Source organism: Pleurodeles waltl, chromosome 11 (assembly GCF_031143425.1).
Source record: "Pleurodeles waltl isolate 20211129_DDA chromosome 11, aPleWal1.hap1.20221129, whole genome shotgun sequence".
NCBI classification, from domain to species: domain Eukaryota; kingdom Metazoa; phylum Chordata; class Amphibia; order Caudata; family Salamandridae; genus Pleurodeles; species Pleurodeles waltl.
Window position 1 is genome coordinate 90,914,498 of NC_090450.1, and position 18,354 is coordinate 90,932,851.

Genomic DNA, 18,354 nt, shown 5'->3' on the forward strand with positions numbered 1-18,354 from the left:
AGGGCAAGCACATTTTTTGTGGAAGCACACAACTTCTGCCCAATCAAAACATGTACTCTTGGCTCTCAACAATGTAGGCGGAGCCAAAGCCCCTCTCTTGCAATGCTAATATAATTGTCCAGTGGCTGCTGCACTATCAAGTCAGACCATAATGGCTCGAGCTGAGGCACAATTGACTTCTCTCAGCACACTAGAGCTGTTCGTAAGAGTGTGGCCCAAAGCCACAAGGACTCCCCTCTTGCCTATAATAGCTTGCCTTTTAGTTTGAAGATCCTTAATGTAATCAGCCAAGATCTTCAACAAACCCAGTGTGTGTTGGTCATCCAGAGTTCTGATGTTGGCAGGAACACAGATCTTTGCGGGAATCCGAGCAACTGCTAGGTATGTTTTGAGGGTGGGGCATGAGACAGGGGTTCTTACATACAGTTTGAAATTGGAAAGAGGGTTCATACATGCATTTTGAATCTGGAAAGAGGAGATTTTGAAAAAAAAATTAAGGTACTTTAATTTCCTCATTGACTTGCAATTAAGCTAAGTCAATTGTAGGCAGGAGACAGCTAAAATAAATCTGACTTTTAAGACAGAAATAGGAAACATCCACTTCAATTGGGTCTATTGACTTGTATGGGGGTCAGTTTCAGTCTCGTCACTAACTGAGAAGAATGCATGCAGTTGGCTGGTGATTGAACTGGGAATATAATCTTGTAGCTACTCTCCATTCCAGAATACTTGTTTGCACTGAGTACTGCTGACAACCACTATCCCAGAGTGCATCTTATGCCTGAGAACTGCTGGTAATCTCTCTTTCAAATTAAAGAAGTGCATCTAACTAGTCCCTGACAATAGCCCCCCAAGGTTTATTTGAAGGGTGGGGTAAAGGAGGATTTGCAAACCTAGCTTAAATTAAATTTTTAGGTTACATTTTGGAATCCGTCTGAATGTCTGTGATTTGATTGCCGTGAACCACTTACCACAATTTGTTCAGCCGTTGAACAAGAATACAGCCTTAGACTGTAGCGTATGCCCCTTTTTATGATGTGCGCCCCTCAACGAAACAAAATGCGCACTTCAAAAACCAACATTTTTGTCTGTTGTATAATAACAAGATTTTTACCAAAATCTCAGCAGAACAAGCGCAGCGTGAGCAACAGCAACGCACACGTCCTTGTGCAGTGCAGCCCAGAAAACAAAAGAGCGATGAGTGGAATACTTTAATCTCAGACACTGGTAATTACTCTGGGACACATTCAAGCCCACCCTGTATCAATTACAGCAGCAAAGCAGCACACACTGCCATGGCCGAAACTGTTCCTCACTGACTACCCTCCTCCTAGCCAAGCTTCTCTTTTCCTTGAGCCACGCGGAAGTCTCATCAGATGACCCCAAAGTTGATCAACAATATGACATGCAAACGAAGAGAGCAAGATTAATGTTTGGGAACACAGAAAGGAATATCCATCAGAAAAGGAAGGTTGGGTACAGTGTTGACATGTTTGATGTGACCTTTTGGTCTTTTCTGGAGTATTTTGTTTAATTCTGGAACCTCCAAAAGCCTTATCTGGCATTTAGAAACTATTTATAGAGAGCCCGACTAGCGCATTGTATCTAATATTAGAAATGAAATCTTGAGTGTTGTGTAAATTTCTGAAGAGGTATCTGAAATGGTGTTTACAAGTCTGGGGACCCCATCTGATACATCATTTACCATTCTACAGCCCAGGTCTTGGACATTTTGTCCACATCTGGAGTGTTGCCTAGTTCTAAAAACTTAATTGAGAGTCCATATGGAGTATTTTGTCCCATTCGAGAAGACACAATTTGAGTATTCAACCGTGGATCTTACTTCTCTCAAATTGTGTCCAATCCTGCTCGCTGCCTTTGATATCTTGTTTTTCATCCTGTAGAAGACGTCTGGAGTAATATGTCAAGATGTGAAAATTACTGCCTAAATGTGTTCAAACATATGGAGGCCTCCCCTGGATTCAAGTTCTGAGGGGCACAACTTTGGTGTTTTGGAGTCCACACCTGACGTGTTGTTTTCATTTTTGAAGGAATCATTTATTGTTGCTGAGTTCTGGAGATTAACTCTGGTACACCTCTGTAGGCCTCACTAAGCCATCTACTTCCGGACGTCTCTTCTGGAGTATTGCACCAAAGTCTGGAGTTCTCATCTGGAGTGGTATATAAAGTTCAGAGTGACAATTCTGCTTTAATGTGTCTGGGTCCAGATGTCACCACTGCCATGTTTCTAATTCTGCTGCCTACATCTGGAGTAATGTGTTCATTTCTAGAAGTCAACTCTGCCTTAATGTGTCTATTTATGTAGGCCACATTTTAACTAGTGGGCTCAGGCTGCTGGAGGTCCTATTCAGAATATTGCACCCTTTTCTGGAGTCCTCGTCAGGCGTTTTGGAGAGATTATCTTGAGTATTGTGAAAAATGCCTAAACCCCACCTTGAACTGTGTGTCCAATCCTTATTGTATCACCTGAAGAATTGTTGTTACCTTAAGAGACCACATATGAAATATTGGACCAGTTGTAGACACAATATGTTGTTTATTGACCACTGAGGCTTAATGCAGTTCTTGAGGGTACCTAGAGCATGTTGTCTCAAATTGTTGAGGCCTCAAATGGAGTGCTGCATCCACTTCAAAAGATACTTTGACATATTCTCCAAGGGCCATTATCACACATTCTGGAGGCCTTCTATGTTGTATTGTGTCCAGACATGGAGGCCCTAATCTGGAGTGATGATAATTTCTCTTGGTCTTCTTTGATGTAGTGTGGTCTTTTATGAAGGCTATATCTGCTGTGGTGTGGTAAAATGTTTTCTTGGTCTGATGGCAAGTGGGTTGGTTAGTGGGTGGATGGATAAACTAGTGTATGAACTGATGGGCAAGACAGAAAGGGGAAGAAGAATATGTCTAGTTCATCAGATGCATTTTACAGGTTTAGAAAATGTCCTTCGACGTAGTAAGAGGTCATTCAGAAGTATAGGTGACTTTCGGATAAAAGAGTTACCATTAAAGCACCTAATAGCATGTTCATGGCAAAGGTACTTCTCAACAACACTTACGCATGCTTAAATGGACAATTACATTTTTAAATAGCACTTTTAACTTCTTGTCACAATTTATTTTGCCTGGTTGCAGTAATACACATTTCTGTCATTTTACCAAACAGGCTCTTCTACTTACGATACAGCAAGAAATCCAGGCATGAAGATTCAGTAATATGTAGTGTCTATAGTTTTTTTGGAAACATGTGCAACACAATCGGGGCCTTGTTGTCCAAACAACTCACCATTCAGGTAGGTGCTAGCTAAAGCCATCGATTGCCTAACAATTTGGGTGATGCCCCAGTATATTACTGAAGAAGAGAGATGATTAGCATTGTGGATTTGAGTGACATCTTCACAATACACAGTTGTCTCATCAATAATGTTATTACAGATGTTGCAGTGAGAATATGAAGGATGGCATAGAATATGTCAACAATGATATATGTGAAGAAATTAAATTAGCTGTGCATGGCGAAGGTGCAAGTTATAGTTACTTTAGGGTGCAAGTTTTAGTTACTTGAAACTGTGATTGCTGAATTTCTATGATTTTGCACAAGTAAATTCTGAATCTAACTATAACGTCCCTGCAACCTTTTTGTTTTTTTCAGTGAATTTCTATGTTTTTTTAATGTATAGTCATTTTAATTGCTATTTTTGAATCCAACCACCACCGTGTGTGGCTGTGGCCCGGTCCTGTGGCCAGGACCTGAGGCCAACCTCCTATAAGCATCCAGCCATGCGCGGTCTTCTCAGATGCACAGTAGGGGTTGCCGCAAGGGCTGCCTGCAGCCAGTCCCTGTGGCCAACCCCCCCCCTAACCACCCAGCCTGATGTTGTGCACAGTGCTTTTCGCATGTACGGCAGAAGTTGGCCGCGGCCTCTCTGGGTGTAAGAATAGGTGTAAGAGTGGCTGTCAGAGTGTCTGTCTGGGTGTGAGAGTGCGTACATTAGTGTTTTAGTGGGTGCGTCAGTATGTGTGCAGGTCTGTGAGTGGGTGCATCATGGTGTCAGTGGGTCTGTGAGTGGGTGTGTGACGGTCTGGGTGGGTGTGTTAATGAGTGCGTAACAGTCTGAGTGGGTGCCAGAGGGTCTGACTGGGGCTTTGAGTGAGTGCATGAGGGTCTGAGTGGGTATGTGAATGGGAGAAACTGATTGAAAGAGAAAGAAATTTAGAGGGAGACAGAATGTTTTAGGCTTTGATGTCTGATACACTTAGAATGCGTTATTTGTCTCTAATTTAAAATGAAAAATGATTGTTTTTTTGGATTGTTTTTTTATTTTTTAAATATGATATTTTTTTTTTTTTTTTTTTTTTAAATGGAAAAGGGTCCAGCTGGACCCGAACCCCAAAAGTTCAGTGTGAAGGGCTGCTACCTTCATGCTGAGCTATGTTTTTTTTTTTTTTTTTTTTTACCATTTATGGACTTTCAGGGACCGAGACGGAGCCCCCTATGACTCCCCATGTTCCCTATATATTTTGTATTTATTTCAATACTTTTTATTTAAAAAAATAATAATAATAATGAATAGCCCTTTACGGGCTAGCTGGCACTGCGGGGAAGCCTTAAGGCCTCCCCCTCGATGCCATGGAGGGAACTGCTTTAAGAGCTGCTCCCTGCTTGCTCAAGCATTTCATCACTGACCCTTGCACATATGCAGGGGACAGATACAAAAGTTCTGCTGTTTGACAGCGGGACCTGCTTCATAGGTCTTGCTGTGAAACAGCAGAGTGTTGGTTGTGGCTTGGCTGCAGCTGCAGAGATGCAGTCAAGCCACAGCAAACGGCTATGTCCTGAGGGTGGGCACCCTGGGACATAGCAGGAGTCCGCCCTGGGGGGTGGCGGTCCCTAGGGCCGTCAGTGGCTCCACGAGGGTGGCCAGATGGCGTCCCTCCATCGTTTACATAGCCCTAGGGGGTGGTGGTCTTCGGGGCTTTGGGGTCTCAAAGGGACCCATGGCAGTCCCCGGGGCACCATGGGCCTCCTGCCTGTATTTAATTGGAAGTCCCACGAGGTGAAGGTCCCCAGGGTGCGGGGGCGCTGCGGTCCCTCTCGCATATACTTTCATTATTGCCTTGGCGGTGTTGGTCCCCAGGGTGCGGGGTGCCGTCCTGTGGGCCTCCCCACATATATTTAACTAGAATCCCTCGGGGGTGGGGTGGCAGTCCCCGGGCAGCGGGAGAGCCAGAGACCACCCTCCATATAAAAAAAAAATAAAGCCCCAGGAGGTGGTGGTCCCTGGGGCGCGGGCCCCCCACATACATAAATATGGAAGCCCTGGGGAGGTAGTGGTCCCTGGGGCAGTGGAGAGGGCACTGGCACCCCAGAATATACAAAAAATACAAGTTCTTGGGAGGTGGTGGTCCCTGAAGCTGTGGGGGGCCGGGAGGCCACCCCACACAAAATTAATAATACACCTGGGACCTGGCCCACCCGGGGGGCTATTAAAAAAACAAGCATGGGAGGCCATGCTTGTTTTTATTTTTTTATTTTAGTTTTGTGCCGGGACTTGGCGTATCCCTTGAACCTGCAGCAAAAAAAAATATTTAAAAAAATGTTTTTTTGCTCTCGGGTCCCTCTTGATCACGGTTAGTGAGTACATCATTCGAATGAATGATGTACTCACTAACCGTGATCAAGACCATGTAGGTCAAAACGCGTCGGGTGATAGGTGTTTGGTTCTGTTAATTATTAAACAGAAGATTATTGGAATCCTTGGAGTGCTGCATTTGACTTGTTTATCACTTGCTGAAAATTAATAAAGGGAATTGGTCCATCCCTGATGCAGACACAAGCTGGCGAGTGCGCAGTGAAGGGGATATATAAATGTTGTCCTCGCTGGCGTGCTACGGCGCACTTCTATTAATTGGTGGTGCCGGTTCTTCGGTAGGACATCCACATATTATTGATTCTCTTGGTTTATGATAAAGAGAAAACCGCACTCTGAGGTTGTACCATTATTCTCCTTTACTTTAATATGCGAGCTCAACAAAAAACAAACAAAGTCAGGACTCCCCTGACACGTTTCGGTCTCACCAGACCTTGTTCACAGGAACTTCCTGTGCATTCTTCTGGCGCTTTAAATATGCAAACCAAAAACCACAAATGCACAAACAAAAGACCAATTTCAATCGCGCTTGTTTACATCTCAAAGGCCAAAGCATCATATATTACTATAGACAAACTCTGCTGAATAATATATAAATTGTATAGGTTTTGCACGGGTCTCTCTACTTTTTCTTTTATGCCCATGCAATGAATTCTGGTAAATGTAGTTATCAATGTTATATATTACAGCAGATTAATTCATCTAAATCTCAAGTGATTACTTAAACTCAAGTGTTGAATAAATAATATTAATGTTTGATGTTAATATTTGTCTAATTTAAACATTCTAACCATTCAAAATTAATCTTTCCTCTACACTTGAACATTAGTGTGTCTATGCGCGTGAAGTTTGTTAATTAAGTTGAAAACGCCCATATGAATGCCACACAAAATAAATAAGAATGAATGAAAAAAGAGAGACAAGGCCAAATTGCCATACAGAGGTAACCGCCTCCCAGTTTATTAATCCCAAAGGGTATAGCAAACAATATATATAATTTTTATTGTCTTTATAAGTGTACAAATAGCTCTTCATCCTGATTAAGACCACGCAGAGTTTAAGAACGAATGTCTAATATGTGTCTTGACTCCAACTGGCGTAGCTTCTTTTCTCTATCTCCCCCCCCCCTTCTTGTTTTGGTACTTGGTCAATTACAAAATATTTCATTAGTTCCCATTTACTGCTGTGTTTCTGTTCCATATGCTTTGCAGTAGCATAACTCCTATCCAAGCTGATAGTTGCTCGAATGTGTTCTAAAATTTGCTTTTTGGTCTCACAAATCGTGCTGCCAATATATTTTAGACCACAGGGACATTCAATTACATACACTGTAAAACAGCTTTTGCTGGTTAAGTGTTTTCGAATTACTCTCACATTTCCAGTATTCGTCAAATATTCTTGCTGATTGTTCCCGATTTTACATGCTTTACAATCACTACAATTCCAGAATCCCTGCTTTTGTAGCCAGTTTTGTTTTTTATTATTCTGGAAGTGACTGTGTGTTAATTTATCACTTAGATTGGATGCTCTTCTAAATGTCATTTGAGGATATTGTCCCATGATTTCTCTTACTACAGGGTCCATTAATAAAATTGGCCAATGTTTCTCCAAACATTTTTGAACTTGTGTAGCACTTTGTGAGTATGTGGTTATAAATCGCAACTGTTGCTGTTTGTCATGTTTTAGAGGATGATTCACATTCTGGATTAATTGTTCTCTACATAGTTTGTTTAAGCGTTGCTTAGCCTGAAATAGACATTTTTGTAATATTGTCTAGCTACAAATCTGTCTTCAGTCAGTTTAAAATGTTTGTCACATTCCATGGTTTCTGAGCAGATTTTCTTTATTTGCAAAAATTCACCGTAAGGAATATTCCACTTGGTTTTTGGGGGGTGAAAACTTTTTGCGTGTAAAATTGAATTTGTAGCTGTCACTTTTCTATGTAATGTTGTCTGAATTAAACCCTCTTTTATGTAGATTTCTGTATCTAAAAAGTAACCCGTGTAGCACTGATTTCATAAGTAAAATTCAAATTGGCTATGTTGGTGTTCAAAATCCTGAAATATGCCTCAAACTCTTGTTCTGTACCATCCCAGATAAGAAATAGGTCATCAATAAATCTAAGCCAAGTCACCACCTTTTGCTGATGTATTTCATTTTCTTCTGCCCATGCAATTCGTTGTTCAAACCAACCCATTGTTAAATTGGCAAAATTCAGAGAGAATGAGAATCCCATCGCTGTGCCCTTCATTTGCAGATACAGTTGTTGATTAAAAAGGAAATAATTATTGGTCAGACAAATACTAATCATTTCCAACAACATCTCATTATGTTGGGATTAGCGTATATTTCTTTGACTCAGAAAGATTTTGCATGCCTTAATCCCTATGCGGTGTTCTATGTTTGTATAAAGTGACACCACATTCATCGTTACCAATCTATATGTATCTTGCCAAGGTATGCCTTCCAATTGTTGTAATAAATCTCCTGTATCACGCAGATAGGAATTCAAATTCCTAGCTAAGGGAGCTAGAAAAAAATCTATGTAATCTGACATTGGTTCTAATAAAGATGACTTTGCCAATATTATTGGTCTGCCTGGAGGATGTGTCAAATCTTTGTGAATTTTGGGGATAAAGTATATTATTGGAGTCACAGGATGTTCAACTATCAGATATTTGGCCTCATCCTGGTCAATAAGGCCCAAATCTTCCCACATTGCGATACAAGATAGGATCTTCTCCTTCAGTTTTATTAATGGATTTCCACCAATCTGTGCATAACCTGTTTTATCTGCTAATTGCCGCATAGCTTCTTTCACATAATCCTGTTTGTTTTGTATCACAATATTTCTACCTTTGTCTGCTGGCTTGAGTTCTATAGTTGTATCCGTTTGCAATTTATGGAGTGCCTGTTTCTCCAATAGGGATAAGTTATCCTTGTTTTTATTCCAACACTTTTTATATAAATCATGAATTACCATTTCAGCGAACAGATCAATTTTATTTCCTGCTGGTAATACGGGATAAAACTTGGATTGTGGTCTTTTTCCCGTAAGACCTGCCCCCAATGGTACCACAACTTCAGTCTCTTCACGTGGTCTGTCCCCTGATGTAATGTCTAAATTTACCAAAGTCATCAAAGTTTCTTTATCTGATGCTGTTAAGTTGTACTCATATTCTGGTTGATCATTTTTCTCTTTGGTCTTAACTTCTGCAAACGTCTTCGCCAGTTTAATTTTACGTATCAATTTATAAAGGTCTAATCGTGTTTGTACCAAGTCTAAGTTAGTGGTGGGGCAAAAATGTAATCCCATTTTCAAAACAGATTCCTCCAACGTCGACATTTCCCTGATGGAGAGGTTAATAATGTTTAACTCTTGAAAACTGCTGCTGTTTGTGCTCTGGTTTTTCTTTGTTTTCCCTCTTTGTCCCCTTCTTGTACGTTTGTTTTTCTTGCGCCCTGTCCCTCTTGTTTTGACTAACTGATCTTTTGATTGTTGTTGGAGGGCAAGGCGCATCTCGTTTAACAAGGTTAATTTGACTCCCTGTGTATTTGTTGAAGTTTATTCTCCTTCACTTGATTCATTATCAGTTGACATTGATTCCATACTGGACTTATCTGATTTCTCAGTTTGGGATATATCAATTTGTTCTCTTAATTTGGCATTCTGAAATTTCCGCGCAAATGTAAAGATTCTCCCCTCTTCGTAATCTGTTTTATCCCGTTGGAACTTAACCTGCTTGCGTGTTTTTACAATTTCCTCATGCTGTTGGATTTTCAAGCTAATGTCACTTCTAATTTTACTTTCTTCTTCTGTTAGCTTCATACTTTCCATTTCTTGTTCTATAATTCTTAGTTGACTCTGAATTTTATTCAATGCTATTTCCACGTGCTTAATTAATATTAAAATCAATCCCTTTGAAGAGTCCAAAACATGTGCGCCCCCATTCCTCTAGTAACGCACTGCTGCCATCCTGATGGCTCGGCATAATGCCTATCCGCAGACCTCTTGGGATTCTATTTACTTCAACATATTTCCTCAGGGTGAACACTTCCAACCATTTATTTATCTCTTTACGGGATAATTTCTCCCATTCACGCGATTTCATTTTCACACCACCGTGTTTCTGTGTTGCACCGCCATTTTTACCATTCAAAAGAAAAGAATCTACGTCAGTTGGAGTCAAGACACAAATTAGACATTCGTTCTTTAACTCGGCTTGGTCTTAATCAGGATGAAGAGCTATTTGTACACTTATAAAGACAATGAAAATTATATATATTGTTTGCTATACCCTTTGGGATTAATAAGCTGGGAGGCGGTTTCCTCTGTATGGCCATTTGGCCTCGTCTCTCTTTTTTCATTCATTCTTATTTATTTTGTGTGGCATTCATATGGGCGTTTTCAACTTAATTAACAAACTTCACAAGCATAGACACACTAATGTTCAAGTGTAGAGGAAAGATTAATTTTGAATGGTTAGAATTTTTAAATAGACATACATATTGACATCATCAAACATTAATATTATCTATTCAACACTTGAGTTTAAGTAATCACTTGAGATTTAGATGAATTAATCTGCTGTAATATATAACATTGATAACTACATTTACCAGAATTCATTGCATGGGCATAAAAGAAAAAGTAGAGAGACCCGTGCAAAATCTATACAATTTATATATTATTCAGCTTTGTTTGTATATAGTAATATATGATGCTTTGGTCTTTGAGATGTAAACAAGCGCGATTGAAATTGGTCTTTTGTTTGTGCATTTGTGGTTTTTGGTTTGCATATTTAAAGCGCCAGAAGAATGCACAGGAAGTTCCTGTGAACAAGGTCTGGTGAGACCGAAACGTGTCAGGGGAGTCCTGACTTTGTTTGTTTGTTTTTTGTTGAGCTCGCATATTAAAGTGAAGGAGAATAATGGTACAAACTCTGAGTGCGGTTTTCTCTTTATCATAAACCAAGAGAATCAGTAATATATATATTCACTGCAAAAAACAAAGGTTACAGGGATGTTATAGTTAGGTTGATGTTTTACTCATACAAAACCATTGAAATGCAGCAGTTATATTAACACTTATTGTTCTAGTTATACTTATGTTAAGAAACTATAACTTGTTGCCTAAAGTTACTGCCCGCCACAAGTTATAGTATCTTCACATAAGTATAACTATAAGTATAACTATATCTGCTGAATTTCTATGGATTTGTTTGGGTAAAACATCAACCTGACTATAACATCCCTGAAGCCTTTGTTTTTTTCAGTGACTTTCTATGTTTTTATGTACTGAAAAGTAATATCAAGTTACCACACGTTAGTACACCCACCGCCATGCGAGACTTTTAGCCGTGCATAGCGAGGGTTGGTGGCAGGGCCCTGTGATGAACTACCCTGCATGCATCCAACCCCATGCCTCTGGCCACGTGATGCGTTGGGTTGGATACAGTGGGTGTACTTTTTCAATTTTTGTTGGATACGTGGATCCTGCGTGAGTTTGGGGGGCAGAAGTGAGCCCTGCGGTGGATCTGCGAATCAGCCAAATAAAAAATGGTGCAATTTTTTGCCCATGAAGAGTCCCTAAAGGACCCCTTCGTTTGTCCTATGGAGTTAGGATACCTGTATTCTGAGCCCTTATATGTTTTTGCACTGTTTTTTCCCCACCCACAGCCAATGCGCGAAACAAAATGGCAGGCACACATTTTCTGTCGGGTTGTGGCTTGCCAATCAGGGCCTTGCTTTTCTCCTGGATCCGAGGAGGATTTTCGTCCCTAGATGTACAAATTTCTTTCTCCTTTAATAACTCCAAAACTACTGAACAGATTTGCATAAATTCACAAAAAGCACAATCTGCGGACCAATATCTAGCTTCCTACCAAATATGGTGTAATTCGATTCCGCTGGATGCAAAATCCTCATAGACACAGAATGGAGAAAAAGTGTTTTGGGATTCCCCCCCTCCCACTTTCTTGGTCCCCGCTTGACGAATCACCCTGAAACTTTCAAGACAGCAACTGAACTTGTTGGCATACAAATTTTTAACATTTCATGAAGATTTGTCAAATGGTGCCAAAGTTATTGGCAAAATAAAAAACACTTTGTCTATAGGAAGAGTTCATCATAACTTTTTTTATATATATATATATATATATATATATATATATATATATATATATATATATATACTTATATATTTGTTGCCTATCAAAGCTGTAGTCTACAAACTAAATACAACAGTGGTACAGAAAAGAGCACATTGAGCAGTGTGCAACCTCCCCACCCTCGCCTTCGAATTGCAGTGAGGACCCACTCATTGATGTGGTTCTTTCCTACTGCCTGTGGGTGATGGATTAAAGATCTATCTGTTCAGGACCCATGAAACAGACTCTGTACTGTACTGTACTGTATTGTGTTGTACTGTTTTGTATCACCTGTCTAGTGCTTTCTCTTCTGTGTGGTTGGTAGATTGAGATAGGCAAGTACGTTGTGGGCTGTTCTAAAGGGAGGTTTGAAGACTCTTGCATCTGTCTACACACCCCCATTGCTATTTTCTTGTTTTCTAGTACAAACATATGGCCTACTCTTTTATTCACATATGTACGTTTTCTATACTGTTGGAGAATTTGTTCCTGATGTTGATGTTGAAATCTTGATGTTGAAGTTTAATTTGACTTCTGCAATTTTGCTCTTAAACTAAATAATCAAATGTTTCACAAAAGGAAGGTTCAAAAATGAGATCAGGAAGCTGCAGTCCTCTGAAAAAAAGCCTATTGAATAGAAACCACAGCAGTTAGAATTCCTAACAGCGGGAGCCATGCTCTGTGAGTCACTTGCAGCTTGTGGCCTCCTGAGACTTGAACTATGAACTTTGCTGAAGGCCTATTTTATCTTCCTCCTAATAGCAAGGATCTTCCATCTTCCCTTTACACTGACCTCCACCAAGTTTCCTATATGCATGTCCATTTTGTGAGATCACTGTTGGATTAGAGATGTCCCTATTTAATAGCCCAGTGCAAATGCCAGTGCAATTTCCCACCTTCTTAAGAATACATTACATTATTTTTGAAAAGGTCGTTGCCATTTAGTGATCCGTTAAACAATTGACGCTCTTCAACTTTGAAATTTGGGTTTATGAATGGCTTTAGAAAGCATTGTTATTGCATATGAATAAAACATATATCAAATGGAATATACATAAAAATAAATATTAAAACACTGTTGTCTGGTTTTAAACTAATCAATGAATTATTTATTGCTCTACACTTTGCTCACTGCTCATCTTCAGCCATTGATGACATGAATGTAATCAACTCATCCCATAAGCCCTTCTGTTGTCTTTCAGATTTTCACTGGAGGGTACATGGCAGCCATAGATGTTATTAACTTTGTGCTTACTCTCTTTCCTATCTGTGGTGTCAAATTCAGACCTAGATCAGGTAGGTGCCTTCAGCATACCATGCATGGAAGGGGCGATCATTTCTGCATTTACCACTTTGATGTTTATAATTGCATTGAGACTCATCAGTTCTATGATCTTTCCTTCTGAAACCCTGTCCATTAAGCCACGGTGTGTGGAGAAGGATGGGTTGGTGACTGTTGTGTCTGATCGATGCAATGTCTAATAATTTTATGAGGGAGTAATGGTGATTGAGTTTAGTATTGGAAAGCAACTCATTGCCTTCTGTATGATGCATGACACCATGTTGGTTGGGTTGGATTGTGGTGCTGGTGCATATTGTATTTTATGTTTTATTTAATGCATTGTGTGTTTTGAACATTATTTCAATGTGATGTTGTAGCTAATTAGGTATATTGTGTGTATCCAAGTTTCCACAAGGTTAAACTTATGCTGTCAGTATGGCTTTGGCGTGTGTCAATTGTGTAAGTATCTAATGTTGAGGTCTGAGAAATTGGGTTATTGGTTATTGAGGTAAAACCCTACTCAAGCAACAACCACAATCCTGGCCAGGGTGAGCCACAAAAGTCACTAAATTGACCTGCGCTGATCCCTTCGGTGGCTTGGTACAAAAGCAGTCAGGTTTAACTTAGAGGCAAAGTGTAAAGTATATACGCAGCACACAAACATAAAGTGAAAACACAATAAACATCCCAAACCAATTCAGATAAATAGTGTAGAATTTTATAAATAAAATTAGACCAAAACAACCAAAATCCAATCCATAGAACCAGAGATATGCACTTTTAAAGGTGTAAGTAAAAATGGCACCAAGAAGCAAAAGGTGCGAACTGTGGGTATCTGGTCGCACCAAAACTGGACAAAGTTATAAGTTCAGATCTACCACATTGGAGTGCTGGCTGGACAAAGGGACCAAGTAGAGTCCATCTGAAAAAGTTACCTTCTTGAAGTCCGGTGTTCAGGGTTCAAAACTTGAGGATTACACAGCAGGAGCTCACCTGATGCCAGCCAAGGATACAGGACCTACATGGAAGCACCTCTTGAAGATCAGGAAATTACTCCATCAGAGGCCAGCAGGGCTCAGCCAGGTCCAGTTAGAAGTCCAGCTAGGTCCAGTTGCAGGGCTAGTTGCAGCTGGGCAGTTGCAGGGAGGGCTCTGGAGCTTGATGTGTTCCTGTAGCTCAGACCAGGCGGTCAGCCAACTGACCATTGAAGTCACTCTGGTAATCCTAGGTTCAAAGAGATGGTCCTCCCTCCTTCAAACAGCAGGGCAGTCTTCTGCAGACCAAGGCAGGCCTCAAGCTGCATAGCAGCCTTCTGGTAGCAGCAGGGCAGTCCTCTGAGTATAAGCCAGTCCTTCTGAAGTCTTTCACAGGTCCAGGAGTGTACTGAAGTGTACTCCCTCCAACCCCCCACCCCCACCTATCAGGTTCTGAATTTCTTTCCCTCCCTGCCCAGGCTCCAAGGTGTCTGGAATAACAATAGACTGGGGTCAGGTTCTTTGTGAGTGTGCTGGAGGCCCCCCTTTGAAATGTAATTGGGGCAGAGGACAATTATGCCCCTCTAATCCTGGCAGTATGGCCCTCTTCCAGGTATAGCCAAGTTCTATTGTTCACTGTCTGGGCCCAATATCCATTCTTGATGAGGGAGCAATTAACATACCCCGGCAGCTGGAAAGTCTTATAAGACTTCAAAAAGTTTAAGGCAGAAAAATGCAAATATCTAAAAGTGTCATTTTCAGATTTTTTTTTTTACTTTAAATCTGACTTTACCATTAAAGTGGGTATTAAATAACACTTTATTTGAATGTACACATGACATCACTACCTACTCCCATACAACATGTATCACTTATTAAATGTAATAAGATAACCTAATATTATCCTTAAAAGTACATAGTCAACTTTTTAGTTTTTTGCCCTGGCAAAAGGTTTATTTTGCCAGGTCGAATTGGCATTTTAAAACTGCACACAAGCTGTAATGGCAGGCCTGAGTCATGTTTTAAAGGGCTACTTCAGTGAAGAAACAATGAGTGCTGCAGGACCACTATCAGCTTTTAATTTACAGGCCCTAGGTACATGTAGTACCACTTTACCAGGAGCGTACAAGTAAATTAAATGTGCCATTCAGGTGTAAGCCTATTTTACCATGTTTAAAGGAGAGAGAACAAGCACATTGTGCTCTTTACCACTGCTAACTAGTGCTAGAATCCTAAGGACAACAAAAACAAATTTTAGCATCCAGGAGTGGAGAAGGCAAACAGTTTGTGGGAAGAGAGACAAAGACTGACAGGTATAACATGATCCTTCTAGTATGGTCTTTTGTGTTAGCAAGATTGGGTGTTGAGACTCGTTCACTGCTGTGTTGCCAAGGTTGAGGTGCTCTGTTGTATTAAGTAGTGTTGTAAAGTGGAATACTGCATATCCATGGCATTTGGTGCTGCTTTGGTTATGTGAAGGTGTATTTGAATGAAATGGATTTAAGTGATGGGCCATATGATTTGTTGAGTAAAGTGAATTGAAACCTCAAGGTTTACCACAGTGAGATGTGGCCTTTCCATTTTGCATAAGTAAGAGCTTTTGCACAAACTGTTGTGTACTGGTGCCCAATAGACAAGTAGAAGTGAAGCCAGAGCTAAGATGAAAGAGGATTGTATCCCCTGCTAGTCGTATATCTCCTGCGTGGACTCAAGTTTTGTCAATGTACGCTAAGAGCTCTGAAGTGCAAGATCTGCCATATTGTGTTTATTCTGGACATACATGCGTTTTAGAGTAGAAGTGGCTGTATATGACTGGGGAGATCACACTGCTTTAAAAATTGTTAAGTATTTCTATCCAGTAGTTAGATTGTGGGTCAGGGTAAGAACATGGTTTAGTGTTTTCCGGAATATTTAGTGACTAGAGGTGATGTTTCAGGAGGAGAACTATGGGCTCTAGAGGCTTTGACTAAAGTTCTTTAAAAGCACGTTTGGTGCATGAATAGGTCAATGAACAGATACCCCTCTCAGAGGACGAGTTAAGGGTGTCTGAAAGGTTGCGTTTATAAAACTATAGGGCCAATTTTATGGATTAGCCTATGTACTGTGCGCAGTGCATTGTGTAGTGTGTAAGTAATGTGATCTCTAGTGCTGATGTGTAGTAGGACTCAGAGTTTGGTATGCTCTAAAGTCTGAGCATTAGGTTACCTCGAGGGAATATATAGATTCCATTGTGTAGTTACATTGGGGCAGGACAATGATTGTTATTACTAGAAGTGGGAAAGCTAGCATGCACAGATGTAATTTGGCATATAGAAAGTGGTAGAATACGAACTGCATGCAGATAGTGGCAGAAGGGTCTGATACCAAAGCACCATTAGTGGTTCCTCCTAATTTTCACTTCTGATCACATTGGGATTTTGCTTGTACAAGATGAGACAGAAGCTAGAGCATTTCTTATTTGTCTTGGGTTTGTCAGTCGATTCAAACTTTTCTATTTCCATGCACGTCATACCAAACTTGCCTCCGAATTTACAAACTTTGTGCTTTGTGACTTTAGATAGAGACAATTGAAACATGTTGGAAAGCAATGCAATGCTCGAGTTGTTTTGGAAGAACCAGTAAGTTTGAAAGTAGTTTGAGGCAAGAGGCACACATAAAAATTCTCCAAAAGACCACCAATGTAATTTTTCGTGTCTGGCCTGACAGTGTATGTTGCTGGATCTTTTGTAATCAAACACACGGGATTTGATCAGTACCACCGAGAGAGGGGCCTTAGCTTAAACCAAATATTAGTGTCCTTGAGTTCAGCACTTGATTGGGTAGAAGTTGTGTGCTTCCACTGAAAAGAGTGCTTGTATTGCACATTTTGCTTTGTGGGAAAGCTCTTGCCCAATACAGAAGGATGTAGTTGGTTATGGTGACAAGCCAATGATCAAGGTCAATAGACCGATCTGTTTATTATGTTGTGACAACAAATGCAGTAGGCCTGACATGTTTATTGTGAAAAGCATATGTTGAATGTAATAGGCATTTTAGAGTGGATTATTATTACTCTGTATTAAAGTATCCACAGAAATATTTTATGACATGTATTCCAGATTACCGTGATAAGCAAAGATTTGGTGTTGGTTCCCTCTCTGACAAACTATGGTGATAGAAAATTTGCATGGTGGCAATCCTTGTTAGACCCTTAGGAGAGAGGATATTTTACTTTGCCGGCTATAATTGTGTATACATTTGTAATTTTATGACTCTGCCTGATGATTTTCTTGTGTCAAAATGTATTCTCGATGCAGTAGGCTGGAATTGCTATCGATTTATGGCTATAGGTCTGATTCGTTCACCAGGAAAAGTTATGTCATAGGTCTGATCTATTTATCATGAAACGTTATGACAAAGGTAGCAGGCCAGGTTAATTTATGGTAAGAAGCATTTGTTAATTACAACACTCCTTTAACGACGGATTATCACTTTGAGTAGCATGTTGTGCACAATTATCTTGTTACATGAAATCCTGTAGACTACCATAGCAGGCAGGGGTTTTGGTGTTATTCACTCCATCTGACAAACCCAGGGGCAGAATATTTTCACTGTGAGCAACATGGTCAGGCCCTTTTGGGAGGGTTGAATATTGTTTTGCCATTGTTAATTATGAAAAGGTATGAAAAAGCTAGTGGGTCTGAGTTACTTATTGTGAAAAGTATGCGAAGAAATAGGCTGTTAAGGGCAGATTTTTATTACACTGCTAAAGCCTGTAGGCCTGCATATTGTTACATGAAAGCTCACAGATATTTGTAATAGGCAAGTGTTTTGTGTTCGTGGCCTGCTCCTACAAACCATTGAGATAGAAAATATGAACTATGATAATCCTTATAAGGCCTTCATGAGAGGGATGTTATATTTTTGGACAACTGTAACTTTGAATTAATTTGTAATATTTTGGTATATGTGATGGTTTCCTTGTGGGATTGTTTGTGCTCTGTACAATCGATCTGAGTTTGTTATTGTGACAAGCCAATGATAAAGACTAGAACCCTTATTGGTTGATTGAGAAATGTTATGTCAGATGCCATACTTCTGATCTCTTTATTATGAAATGCTATGACAAATGCAGGAGGTCTGATTTATTTATTATAAAACATATATGATAAAGGCAATAGGCCTTTAACTGGCGATTGTTCTACAACTATGTCAAACCCTGCAGACCTACATTTTGTTACATGAAATCTTTTTTGGTTTTGATAACCCCTTTGACAAATCCTAGAGTTAGATGATTTGCA

General features: G+C 40.1%; 1 protein-coding gene across 2 annotated transcripts in view; it reads left to right on the plus strand.

The window, feature by feature from the left end:
* TMEM44 (transmembrane protein 44) overlaps window positions 1-18,354 on the plus strand; it is a 143,614-nt gene that overhangs the window by 20,519 nt on the left and 104,741 nt on the right. For both annotated transcript variants that reach the window (XM_069213164.1, XM_069213165.1), the window contains exons 2-3: window positions 3,185-3,311; window positions 13,021-13,114. In XM_069213164.1, the coding sequence (XP_069069265.1) occupies window positions 3,185-3,311; window positions 13,021-13,114 (221 nt within the window). The remainder of the gene's footprint in view (window positions 1-3,184; window positions 3,312-13,020; window positions 13,115-18,354) is intronic.